Here is a 12,681-nt window from a genome sequence, read left to right on the forward strand (position 1 = left end):
ATCATGTTCGCAACCCGAGCGTCCACTGTGTGTGTGTGTGTGTATACAGTGGTATCTTGGGTTAATAACTTAATTCGTTCCGGAGGTCCGTTCTTAACCTGAAACTGTTCTTAACTTGAAGCACCACTTTAGCTAATGGGGCCTCCCACTGCCGCCGCACCGCTGGATCACGATTTCTGTTCTCATCCTGAAGCAAAGTTCTTAACCCGAGGTGTTATTTCTGGGTTAGCGGAGTCTGTAACCTGAAGCGTCTGTAACCCGAGGTACCACTGTGTGTGTGTGTGTGTGTGTGTGTGTGTATACACACACACAGAGTATATATTACATGTGGGGAATGGGGGCGTGTTATTGGGTGGCGGTGGTTTTTATTTTGATTCTGTACTTTGTTGTTTTATATTCTCATTTTATCCTGTGAACCACCCTGAGGGCATAGGGCGGTATATTAATAATAATAATAATGCACACTTATACAATAGAATTATTTATACAATAACATGCATTGTATAAATGCAAGAGTTGCTGAATGAAGAACAGCAAACCAGGGTAGCAAATTACATTCTTCCATCACGATGAGTCTCGGGAGACGGGTGACATCCATTCTTATCATTTTGGGTTGCCATAATTAATTAATTAATTAATTAACAATTATTATTTGGGGGTGGGGGCAAACCTTTTTGCAAAATGTTAAAAAAAAAAAAACAAAAGGAAAAGGATATAAGTTTGGGGGTATTTTTAAGGGAGAATCTCTCCCTCCGCGGCGGGGTCTCGAACGCGCGTCTCCCGGGGGCGCCAGGGGGCGGCGCTTCCGAACTGTCCCCGCCCCTCCCCGCCGACGTCGGCGCGCCTCTTCCGGCCTGCCCTGCGGGTTGCCCTGGCAACGGCGCCGCCGCCGGCGGGATGGCGAGGCCCAAGAGCGGCCCGGAAGCGCACGGCCGCCTCGGCGCCTCCCCAAGGCCAGTGGGGCGGGGGGCGGGGCAGGAGGGTGGGGGCGTGGCCGGGCGGGAGGGGGCGTGGCCGGGCGGGAGGGGGCGGGGCGGGGCGGACGCCGCTGTGGGAGGACACGCGTCTCCCTCTCTCTCTCCCTCCAGCCACCCCTCTCGGCTAGGGCAGGTGGTGCGGTCCTGAGCGAGTGCGGGCGGAGCGGGGCTGTACCATTTCGCGCCGCAAGGGGGGGCGGCTGTCACTGAGTATTTTCAGTCCTCGCTGGGAAACTGGGCAGGGGGTCCCTACTTTATCTCCCTCCCACCCCCAAAATAGATCCTTTGGGGCAAACATAGGGGACCTCCACCCCCTCCAAAGAAACACCCTCCTTTTTTAAAAAAAAAATATTAATTTTATTGAGTACAAATTAGAAAAAAAGGAAAAAATACAAATATACAAAAGGAAGAAAATACATGTAACCAAGAGAAAATTAGAAAACATGTTACCTCTTCTCATATTGACAATTTTGTAGAGGTGTAAACAAAGAAACACCCTCCTAATGCCTCCTTCTTGCATGGAGGGGCCTGTTTGGGCTGCATCAAGGGAGGGGAATTCTGCCAATCATCGTTTTAGCTACACTTGCCTTTGTTTGTTTGTTTGTTTTGTTTTGTTTGTTTCATCCTGCTCTCCAGCCTTAAAGGCTTGCGCACGGTCAACTTCTGCAATTCTAACCTCAAGGAAAGACACAGCACAAGAGGGCAAAGGGACAGGGAGGGAAGAGGAAGATCAAAGCTCCAGCACCAATCTCTAACTATATTGGCCGGCTGGCCCATTTGAGGAGCAGTTGGTGCCCAGCTCCCTCCCACAGAGGCTGTCCTTTGGGATTCCCATAGAAAGGAATGCAAAATGGATTCATCCATCCCAGACTTTTAAAAACAACCCCTAAAACAGCAATTTAACATGAATTTTACTATCTAACGAGACCCTTGAGCCATAAAATGAAAGCAATAAACAATGTACTGCAGTCACACAATCAATCAATCAGTAGCTGAACTGGGTTCCACACAGCCACAAAAACAAAACAAAAAAGCCACAAAAACCCAAATTAAATAGCAGAAACAGACAGACTTCAGCATAACACTCAAAACAGAAGTGTGGCGCCCAAAACAGAACATGTTCGGCTTCTGAAAAAAGTTCCTAAACCGGAACACTTACTTCTTGTTCTGCAGTGTTTGGGTTCCAAGTTGTTCAAGTCCCAAGCCGTTTGAGAACCAAGGTACCACTGTGCGAGAGATTCTGCAAAATGTAGTGTCATCAGACAGGATCTGATGGTCCATATACAGACATAAAATAAACCACAAGGAAGTGAATTTGTGGGAGGTAGCAACTTGAACAATTTTATGGCACAGACATAATGGTTAAGTACGACAAGGCTACAAAACATGGGCCCTGTTACACCAAGGGGAAGTAATTGGAGTATTCAGACGCCCCTGTATCGGCCCAATTCCTGCAGAGAACAGCTGAGGGAAGAGGATTCCTGATGCAGCAGAGCCAATGATGGAGTGAGCTCTGTCTCCCAGGTCCTTGGATTTTGCAAATGTGTCCAAAAGGGGTGATTGACTTGGCCATGCCTTTTCTATCTTCTTCTTCAGTCTTCTCCCTAGGAAGTTCTCTAAGCAGGCTCCAGCAAGGGTCCTGTCAAAAGACTCGCAGTACGCTGCCAGCAGCGGACAAGTTCACTGGCTCAAGATCTGTATCCAAAAAGCCGAAAGCCCGACTCAGGCTGACATTAATGTAAATATCACCTCGTTTGCACAAATTTGGGGTGCGATTGGGGGCACATGCAGTCTGATCCACACTTCGGAACTCCCTGCCTGTTGAGATCCAGGAGGTGCCTTCGCGGTATTATTTTCGGCACCTGCTAAAAAGATTCTTGCTTAGGCAAGGCTAGCCAGACGCTCAGAAAGTGGTGTGCTTTTTAACCTTTTGATTTTTTTAAAGTGTTTTATACTATTGTTCTAAATCTTCCTTGATTTCATTGGTATGTCCTTTTGTAAACCCCTTTGAGGTTTGGCACACACACACCCCAATCAAACAGTGTATAAAATTTATGAAAATAAATAAATTGCCTCCTCAAGATCCTCAGCACATATATGGGTGTTAAGTGTGCAAATTCGAGGTTGCTTTATAAGCCATTCTGGTTGCAATTCCAGTGGGAGGATCAGCATTCACCAACTTGCCAAAGGATGGCATAGGGACCAGGCAAGTATAGATAAAGAGGCAGATCCGAACCCAGACTTTTCTGGCGGTGTTGCCAGAGAGTAAGGCTAGGTCAACACTCACTGTGTTTCCAGTGTTGGTGTTTTAATCTGTTGTGAACAGCTGGGCGGGGGGAGATTTGCGAAACGCCCCTACAAACCTCACTGCGTTCAATCGTGTGAATACTGTACGGACTTGCTCTCTGTCCCATCCCAGGGGGTCCCCCATGAATAGAAGAAATCCTTTCTGGAAAGCAGAGTGGAAAACTGAGGGTTATACTCAGAGTATTTTGCTACACCTGTCACCTTAGGTACAGGCGGGATTTTTAATGGCTAAGAGCCTGTTTCAAGTCTTAGCTCAGCCAGGAAAGGCAAGTTGCCTCCCCATTTCCATCTCAGCTCAAGACTCCCATTTGTGTTCCATAGAGGGAGTTTGTATTATTCCATGCGTAGTTCAGAGTAGCACAGATGGGGCTCTCCGACCCGACATTCATGACAGCCCTATAAAGAGCCAGTGTGGTATCGTGGTTAGTGCTGGGCTAAGACCTGAGAGACCAGGGTTCAAATGCCCACTCGGGCATGATGCTCACTGAGAGCGACCTTCAGGACCAGTCGCTGCCTCTCAGCCTCACCAACCTCACTGGGTTGTGGGGGGGGGGGGTTATATGAGGAACCATATATGCCACCTTGAGCGTCCTTGGTGAAAGAAAACGACATAGAAATGCAATGAAACAAATAAGGATAAAGTAGGATAAGGTAGTGGTTAGCCTTATCCACGTGTTTCATGGCTGAATTGGGTTTTGAACTCCATTCACAAGGCTGGATGTTTCATGCTGTGCAGAAATCCCCGCAGAGGTTCCTGGGATGCCACGGGGGCTCAGAGAAGCCCATCAGTCAACGGAGGCTGATCAATCTGTCCTGCCATTAATAATAATAATAATAATTTATTTGTACCCCACACATCTGGCTGGGTTTCCCCAGCCACTCTGGGCAGCTTCCAACAAAGATTAAAAATAGATTAAAATGTCACACATTAAAAACTTTCCTGAACAGGGCTGCCTTCAGATGTCTTCTAAATGTCAGGTAGTTGTTGTTCTCTTTGACATCTGGTGGGAGGGCGTTCGACAGGGCGGGCGCCACCACCGAGAAGGCCCTCTGCCTGGTTCCCTGTAACTTGGCTTCTCGCAGGGAGGGAACCGCCAGAAGGCCCTCGGAGCTGGACCTCAGTGTCTGGGCAGAACGATGGGGGTGGAGAATGCTCCTTCAGGTATACTGGACCAAGGCCATTTAGGGCTTTAAAAGTCAGCACTTTGAATTGTGCTCGGAAATGTCCTGGGAGCCAATGTAGGTCTTTCAAGACCGGTGTTACGTGGTCTCGGCAGCCGCTCCCAGTCACCAGTCCAGCTGCCACATTCTGGATTAGTTGTAGTTTCTGGGTCACCTTCAAAGGTCTTCTCTTCCTGCCAGGGCTTCTCTGCGCTGCACACGGCAGCTTTGTACGGGCGCCTGGACTGCATTCAGATGCTGGTGGAGAAATTCAAGGTCGACGTGAACCTGGCCAGCCTGACGGGCTGGAGGCCCATCCACTTGGTTCTGAGCAAGGAGAGCCGGAACGCGGCGCTGGAGTGCCTGCAGTACCTCATCAAGAAACAGGCAGACGTCAACGTGTGAGCTGGGCAGCCCTTGCCTCCTCTTCCCATCGTTCCCCTGTGCACACCCAGCTATGCGCAGGAGGGGCAAGTGGAAGCAAAGCAGAGCCTCCTTCCTTCGCTTAGTGGGATTTCCCTGGAGGGGGAGCGGCAGTTATTCGGTCCCGGGGTGAGGCACAGCGAAAAAAGGGCCAAGTCCGGCTTTCTCAACCTCAGCCTTCCAGATGATCCTTCGCTAGCAGGACCAGTGGTCAGGGATGATGGGAATTGTAGTCTCAAAACATCTGGAGCGGCGAGGCTGAGGAAGCCTGGGCTAAGTGATGGACAAGCCCCGATCTCCGTCGTCCACAGCCAGCCCTACTGAGGATGGGGAGCATTTCAGTCTATGCTTAGAACAGGATCAGGCCAGTGGCCCATCCAGTCCAGCATCCTGTTCTCACAGGGGCTTGAAAGTGGCTGCATTGCCTGCCAATTAGTTTCTGTGCCCAAGTCAAAGTGCTGGTTTTGACCTATAAATCCTTAAATGATTCAGGACGGCAATACCTCAAGGACTGCCTCTCGCCGTAGGAACCTACCCAGACCCTGAGATCATCCTCTGAGGCCCTTCTTTGTGTGCCTCCTCCTTGAGAGGTCCAGAGGGTGGCAACACGAGAACAGGCGAGAACAGGGCCTTTTCCGTGGTGGCTCCCCATTTGTGGGATGCTCTTCCCAGGGAGGCTTGCCTGGCACCTTCATTGTACACCTTGCTTCTTCAACCAGGCCTTTGGCTGGTTGACATCCCAGGCCCTTTTAAATGTGTTGCGGGAGGGGGATTATTGGTTTGATTTTGTTCTTATTTTTATTACGTATTTTGTGCTTTTTATATTGTAGTTTAATAATAATAATAATAATAATAATAATAATAATAATAATAATTCATTTGTACTCCACCCATCTGACTGGGTTGCCACTCATTTATGCCGTGAATAGCCTTGAGATCTACAGGCATAGGTTACTATACAAATTTAATAAATAATAATGATAACAGTTGCCTCTGGGAAACCTGAGAGCAGGATCTGAGCACAAGAGCAAATATCCCCTTTTGTGGTGTCCAGCAACTGGGACCACAGAAGCATTGCTGCCCTTCAATTGTGGAGGCAGAGCAGTCAACCTTGCCCTCTCCTCCTCCATGAACTTGTCTAAAGTTTTGATTTCGTTTCATTCGCTTCATATAACGATGAGCACTCACAGGTTTAAGGCATTTAAAACTGGAGGAGCAGAGAACCCTTGGTTCTCTGGGACAATGGCCTTTTTGCTCCGGAGTGTGTGCCCTGCATCACCGTTTTGCGACTACTGCAATGCGCTCTACGTGGGGCTACCTTTGAAGGTGACCCAGAAACTACAATTAATCCAGAATGCGGCAGCTAGCCTGGTGACTGGGAGCAGCCGCCGAGACCATATAACACCAGTCCTGAAAGACCTGCATTGGCTCCCAGTACGTTTCCGAGCACAATTCAAAGTGTTGGTGCTGACCTTTAAAGCCCTAAATGGCATCTGTCCAGTAGACCTGAAGGAGCGTCTCCACCCCCATAGTTCTACCCAGACACTAAGGCCCAGCACGGAGGGCCTTCTGGCGGTTCCCTCACTGCGAGAAGCCAAGTTACTGGGAACCAGGCAGAGGGCCTTCTCAGTAGTGGCACCCGCCCTGTGGAACATCCTCCCAACAGATGTCAAAGAGAACAACTACCAGACTTTTAGAAGACATCTGAAGGCAGCCCTGTTTAGGGAAGCTTTTAATGTTTGATGTATCACAGTATTTTAATATTCTTTTGGAAGCCGCCCAGAGTGGCTGGGGAAACCCAGCCAGACGGATGGGGTATAAATAAGAAATTATTATTGTTATTATTATTATTATTCATCTTGGGCAAACTGATTCAGATTTCTGAAAACATTCTGCAGCTGACTCCGCAAAGAGCAATGAAACCCCGGGGGGTTCTTGTTTTCCAGGCAGAACCAAAGCGGGGTGTCTCCGCTTCACAAGGCGGCCAGCGAGGGGCGTGAGAACTGCATCTGGGAACTGATCAAGGCCGGGGCCGATGTCCATATCCGGGACTATGAGGGCCAGAAGCCCATTGACCTGTGCAGGATGTGGGGCCACAGGTCCTGTGCCAAGTGAGTATTTTGCATCAAGACAGGATGGGCCAGAGGCGGCGATGGGAAGGGGCATTGTGGGCAAATGCCAGGTACCCACCTGTGTGCTGCAAGTCAAGTGCACTCAGTCCTGCCCTTAATTATTATTATTATTATTATTAATAATAATAATAATAATAATTTTTATTTATACCCCGCCCTCCCCGGCCAGAGCCGGGCTCAGGGTGGCTAACACCAATAAAATCACAGTAAAAACATAACAGGGGGGAAAGAGAAGGAGGGGGAAAACCAATTTAAAATACAGGTTAAAATGCAATTTAAAATGCAGCCTCATTTTAAAGTAGCTGATAAATCAAGACCATAAGGGGAGGGAAACAGAAGGGTCAGACTGAGTCCAAACCAAAGGCCAGGCGGAACAGCTCTGTCTTGCAGGCCCTGCGGAAAGATGTGAAGTCCCGCAGGGCCCTAGTCTCTTGTGACACTGTTCCACCACGTTGGGGCCAACGCTGAAAAGGCCCTGGCCCTGGTTGAGACCAATCTAACCTCCTTGAGGCTCGGGATCTCCAAAGTGTTGTTATTTGTGGGCCTTAAGGTCCTCCATGGGGCATACCAAGAGAGGCGGTCCCGTAGGTACGTGGGTCCTAGGCTGCAAAAAGCTATATTGCCTTGGGTGGATAGAAATGTTTTTTTTTCTTTTCAAAATGTTGCTTGTGGGTTGCGAGAAGGAATCCCAGTTCTGCTTTGGGGAAGGAGCATAGCTCAGCAGAGCACCTGCTGACGAGTGTGCACCCAGGCAGAGGAAGCTTCAGAGTTGGAGGAAAAGGAGGAGGAAGAGGCAGGCCAGGCAAGTGAAGGGCCGAGTGCTTCCTCACCTTCTCCTGCACCATGTTTCCCAGAACCAGGAGGGGACTGAAGGGAGAAGAGCAGGGGCAGTTTCCACCCAGGCTCAGTCTCCGGCTACATGCATGCAGCCCGTCAGGGGGAGGTACATAAACTAGTGGAGGGGAAGTGGTACCGAGATGCCGCAACTGCTCTATAGAGCGCAGACTCGGGAACAGCTGCCTAGACGCAACGTTGGTGTGCATGCTTCTCCAGAGCTGTAGAAGTGACTGTTACCTTGGACAATAAAGGTTTGACCCTCTGCCTTGTGCATTCCTTGGCCAGGGAGCCCCCAGATTCCATCCCCGGCACCTGCAGGTAGGGCTGGGAAAACTCCCTGCCTGGAATCCTGGAGGGCCACTGCTGCCAGTCAATGAAATGCTGAATTAGATTGGTCAATGATCCGATTCAGAATAAAGCATCTGCTACATCCCTGCGTCTATATTTTCCACTTCAGTATATATGAGATTCTTGGCACAAGCAAGAAGCCCCTGGGGAGCTGGAGCTCCTACATATGATCCTCAGAGCATCATAGGAGAATAAGAGTCTGAGTGCAGGATCAGGCCAGTGGTCCATCTGGTCCAGGCTCCTGTTCAAGGGGAAGCCCAGAAGCAGGGCCTGAGGCCAACAGACGCTCGCTCTCCCTTCCTGTGCTTTCCAGCAACTGGGGTCCCTCCAAATGACCTTATGCATCCCAAGTCTTTCTACAGGCTCTCAGTGCCTCTAGAACAGCGGTTAGCAAACTTACCGCTCCTCGGACCAGTTCTGCCGCGCCAATCGCGGGGCGGGCTGGAGAGTGCGTGTCCATACACGTGCGAACACGCTATTTATGGCGCACTTCCGGCTCGGAGGAGCACCAGAAATAGCTTGTGCGTATGTGCACAGGCCTCCTCTGACCCGGATGTGCATCGGAAATAACGCTCGCGCATGTGCACAAACTCTTTCCGGTGCTCCTCTGACCCAGAAGTGGGCAGCCGCACAGCACAGCGCTGGTACAAGCAGGCGGCGGCAGCGGGGGTCGCCGCGGGCCGGATAAACGAGTCCCTCGGGCCTTATCTACCCCGCAGACCTTAGTTTGGGGACCCCTGCTCTAGAAGCACCTGTGCAGGAAATGGTACGGATACCAGCAGGGGAGCTTTGCAATATGGGACGGTGATGCAGGTCTTTCTCTGCCAGTCATCTGAGGCAGATCCTCCTGCACACATCCAGGGTGGTGCTCTCCCTCCGCAGGTGTCTCGCCAGCGCCATGTGGAAAGCAGACAAAGCGCACTTTGTCCAGCAGGTCGCCAAACTGAACAAGATCAAGGAGGCGTGCGAGGTGCAGAAAATCGAATTCCTTAAAAGAGAGCAGGTAAGCAGCAGCACGGATGTGCACAGGCAAAGCCGCCTTCAGGGTCGTTTCGGTTACCGGTGCTCCTTACGCCACATGGCTGGGCTGTTTAAGAGAGGGCAAACCATTAGGGAGTTACAGCGCTGTCTCTGGCTGTAGAGACCAATAGGGGAGAGACATGTTTTGTTGCAGCTGGGGCAAATGAAGGTTTTGCTGCTGCAGATGCACCATGGCGTTTCTCCTCTCCACCGATATCAATAATAATATGCAAATTGTGTTAACGAAATACATTTTATCATGAACATTAGTAGCCACAATGCAGGCAATGATTGTAAACTAAGGTCTCGGCTTGTTGTTGTTGTTTAGTTGTTTAGGCGTGTCTAACTCTTCGTGACCCCCTGGACCAGAGCACGCCAGGCACTCCTGTCTTCCACTGCCTCCTCCAGTTGGGTCAAACTCATGCTGGTAGCTTCGAGAACACTGTCCCACCATCTTGTCCTCTGTCGTCTCCTTCTCCTTGCGTCCTCCATCTTTCCAAACATCAGGGTCTTGTCCAGGGAGTCTTCTCTTCTCATGAGGTGGCCAAAGTATTAGAGCCTCAGCTTCAGGATCTGTCCTTCCAGTGAGCACTCAGGGCTGATTTCCCTCAGAATGGAGAGTCCATGGGACTCTTAAGAGTCTCCTCCAGCACCATCATTCAAAAGCATCCATTCTTTGGCGATCAGCCTTCTTTATGGTCCAGCTCTCACTTCCATACATCACTACTGGGAAAACTATAGCTTTAACTATACGGGCCTTTGTTGGCAACGTGGTGTCTCTGCTTTTTAAGATGCTGTCTAGGTTTGTCATTGCTTTTCTCCCAAGAAGCAGGCGTCTTTTAATTTCGTGGCTGCTGTCACCATCTGCAGTGATCGTGGAGCCCAAGAAAGGAAAATCTCTCACTGCCTCCATTTCCTCCCCTTCTATTTGCCAGGAGGTGATGGGCCCAGTCTCGGCTTATTTGAGTCAAAACCAGGGCTTAGCAGATTTGCTTGGCCAACCCCCCTGAAGAGGACAGACTGTGGCCCTTCGCCCACTGCCTTGTTTGTCCTTTCATTACAGATAGAGATAAATCTCAGCAACAAACTGGCCTTTGATGAGTGGCTGGCCAAAAAGCATTTGCCTCCGCCTCCGGCCAGAATCGTGCGCTGCCTGGACACGAAGCGGAAGTCTGTGCTCCCTCTCAGAGGAACCCGGAAGAAGACCAGCCCAATCCTCTCCTTCGAAGAAATAGTCCCGCTGAGAGTGGACGACACTTACCAGGTGCGCAAGGACCGGCGGTGCCGGCCGTGGAACGTCAGCACCAACTTAGCCTCCCTGCCGGCCACCTGCATCAGCCGGCCGGAGACTGTGCGGCTGGGCATCCATCCTGACCCGCCCGCGGAGCACGACTTCACCTCCTACCTCTTCCTCTACAAGAACGGCTATGGCGACCCTGAGATCCAGGTCGACGGCATCGGCAAGATCCTGGACATGCCCGACCTGCCCTTCGAAGTCCTCAAGAAAAGCCTCTATCCTGACACCCGGGCGACCCGTTTGGATGTCCCGGGGGATCTAAGGCCCCAGCACATCTTCGGATTGCAGCACAGGCGCCGCCCCGGCCCTGAGCATCGCTGGACCGATCAGATGGCACTGAGCTTGAGGCAGACGGTGGACCCGGCCCTTCTGGGCACGCTGAAGGCCCACCTTGCCACCTACAGCGACCCCCAAGTGCTCTTTCCAAGGCTGGAGTCGGCCAGCACCAGCAGCAAAGACATCTCCTCTTCCTCCTCTACCCAGAGCAAAGGCAGCAGCCACCAAGATTCACCTGTGGGGTAGTTCGCTCACCCAGCACAAAAATATGTGCCTGCCCCAGTTCTGTAGCAGAGCCCAGCAGGGCTGGAAATAATCATTTGAGTCTGGATTGAAACAGTTTGCTATGAGAACATTTGCACCAGGGGAGGTGGGTGGGTGGGTGGGAATTAAACCAGCTTATTTAATGCTCATTTTTGTGGCGCTGTGGGTTAAACCACCGAGCCTCTTGGGCTTGCCGATCAGAAGGCTGGCGGTTTAAATCCCCGCAACGGGTGAACTTCTGTTGCTTGGTCCCTGCTCCTGCCAACCTAGCACTTCCAGTTTGTACTGTGTGTTGCTTGCACCCTCTAGAGGCCAGGAGTGTGCAGAACACAAAAGCCTCAAGGAAGCTGGCTTTCAAAACGTTTTGCAGCTGTAAAGCGAATTATTCAGTACTGCAAGGCACGATGAACTAAATAAGCAGCATCAAACTCCACTAGGGAAGAGTTGTGGGGCTGGTTCTTTCAATTCTAAGACATTCAGGGTTGTATAGCATAGGGATTAAAGCCTACAGAGCGTGGTCCGCTCAGAGAACTTGCCTCTTATGGGGCACAGTCTAGTGTACAGCTGCCCCACCTTTGGGAAAACTGTAAGGATTCTTAAGGACACGAGAAGAGCCTGCTGGATCAGGCCAGTGGCCCATCCAGCCCAGTTCTCACAATGGCCAGACAGATGCCCGTTATGGGAAACCTGCAAGCAGGATTTGAGCACAAGAGCCACTCTCCCCTCCTGTGGTTTCCAGCAGCTGGGATTCAGCAGCACGGCTGCCTCCAATTGTGGAGGCAAGAGCATATAGCTGTCATGGCTAGCAGCCTTCAATAGCCCTCTCCCCCATGGATTGGTCTAATCCTTTCAAAGCCAACTAGGTTGGGGACAATCATTGCCTCCTGCAGAAGGGAGTTCCACAGTTGCTTCCACCACCTACCTCAGATCTGTCTTTGGAGGAACGTACAAGCAAAGCGTGCCCTTGCCCCATGCCTGTGAAAGCCCCCGCAGCCAAGGGGGGAGAGCCACTGCCACAGCAGAGTCCGCAGCCTGGACAAAGTCCGCCCATCCCTCTTGCATGGCATCACCGCCTCTTAAGCACAACAGCCAACACTAAGGCTGGGAGTGGGCTGTCCACATGGGGCATAGCACAATCTAGCTCGGGGGTCAGCAAACTATGGGCCGCAGGCCAGATCCGGCCCAATTGCCCTCAGGATCCGGCCTGCAGACAGACGTTCCGTGGACTGGCGATTCTGCTTTTTTCCCCCGTTTATTTTTTTCGGTGCTACCATTTTTTTCGGCGCCATTCCCCCTCCCCCCCCACACACACCAGTGCCTCCTCCCTCCCTCCCTCCTGGCTTCTCCCTGCCCTGCCAATGGTGGAGGAAGGGGGCTGGGCTGAGCTGTGGCTCTCCCGAGCCAGCCAGCCCTTTCGGGCCGCTCGTCCCTCTGCCGCCGCCAACAGCTGCACTCTCGCAACCGCGTCTCCGGTGCCTGCACTGGCGAGCGGCAGAGGCCGTTGTAGGTGGCGGCGGGACGAGCAGCCCAAAAGCAGCTCTCGCAAGGGCAGGCGCGGGAGCCACGGTTGGGAGAGCGCAGCGCCGCCGGCAGCAGCATACGTAGGCAGGGGGAGGGGAGGGGCTGGGAAGAGAGAAAG

At 51.6% G+C, this 12,681-nt stretch overlaps 1 protein-coding gene across 2 annotated transcripts; it reads left to right on the forward strand.

The window, feature by feature from the left end:
• Positions 1 to 876: 876 nt before the first annotated feature.
• On the forward strand, positions 877 to 11,189 carry ANKRD53 (ankyrin repeat domain 53). 2 transcript variants are annotated; one of them, XM_081020945.1, is made up of 6 exons: positions 877 to 953; positions 2,574 to 2,715; positions 4,647 to 4,846; positions 6,815 to 6,979; positions 9,047 to 9,188; positions 10,269 to 11,189. In XM_081020945.1, exons 1-6 carry the CDS (start codon positions 898 to 900, stop codon positions 11,022 to 11,024), a joined length of 1,461 nt encoding a protein of 486 aa, XP_080877071.1. In that variant the 5' UTR covers positions 877 to 897; the 3' UTR covers positions 11,025 to 11,189. The 2 variants fall into 2 exon arrangements, with proteins under 2 accessions (XP_080877071.1, XP_080877072.1); XM_081020946.1 differs by having other exon boundaries at positions 9,068 to 9,188.
• Positions 11,190 to 12,681: the final 1,492 nt, after the last annotated feature.

This window comes from Podarcis pityusensis (genome assembly GCF_964106645.2).
Source record: "Podarcis pityusensis genome assembly, chromosome: 9".
Classification (NCBI taxonomy): Eukaryota; Metazoa; Chordata; class Lepidosauria; order Squamata; family Lacertidae; genus Podarcis; species Podarcis pityusensis.

Coding starts and splice junctions, on each gene's coding strand:
- ANKRD53 (XM_081020945.1), top strand. CDS start 898: ATGGCGAGGCCCAAGAGCGGCCCGGAAGCGCACGGCCGCCTCGGCGCC. Junction 6,980..9,046: donor GGCCACAGGTCCTGTGCCAA/GTGAGTATTTTG, acceptor GCACACATCCAG/GGTGGTGCTCTCCCTCCGCA. Junction 9,189..10,268: donor AATTCCTTAAAAGAGAGCAG/GTAAGCAGCAGC, acceptor CTTTCATTACAG/ATAGAGATAAATCTCAGCAA.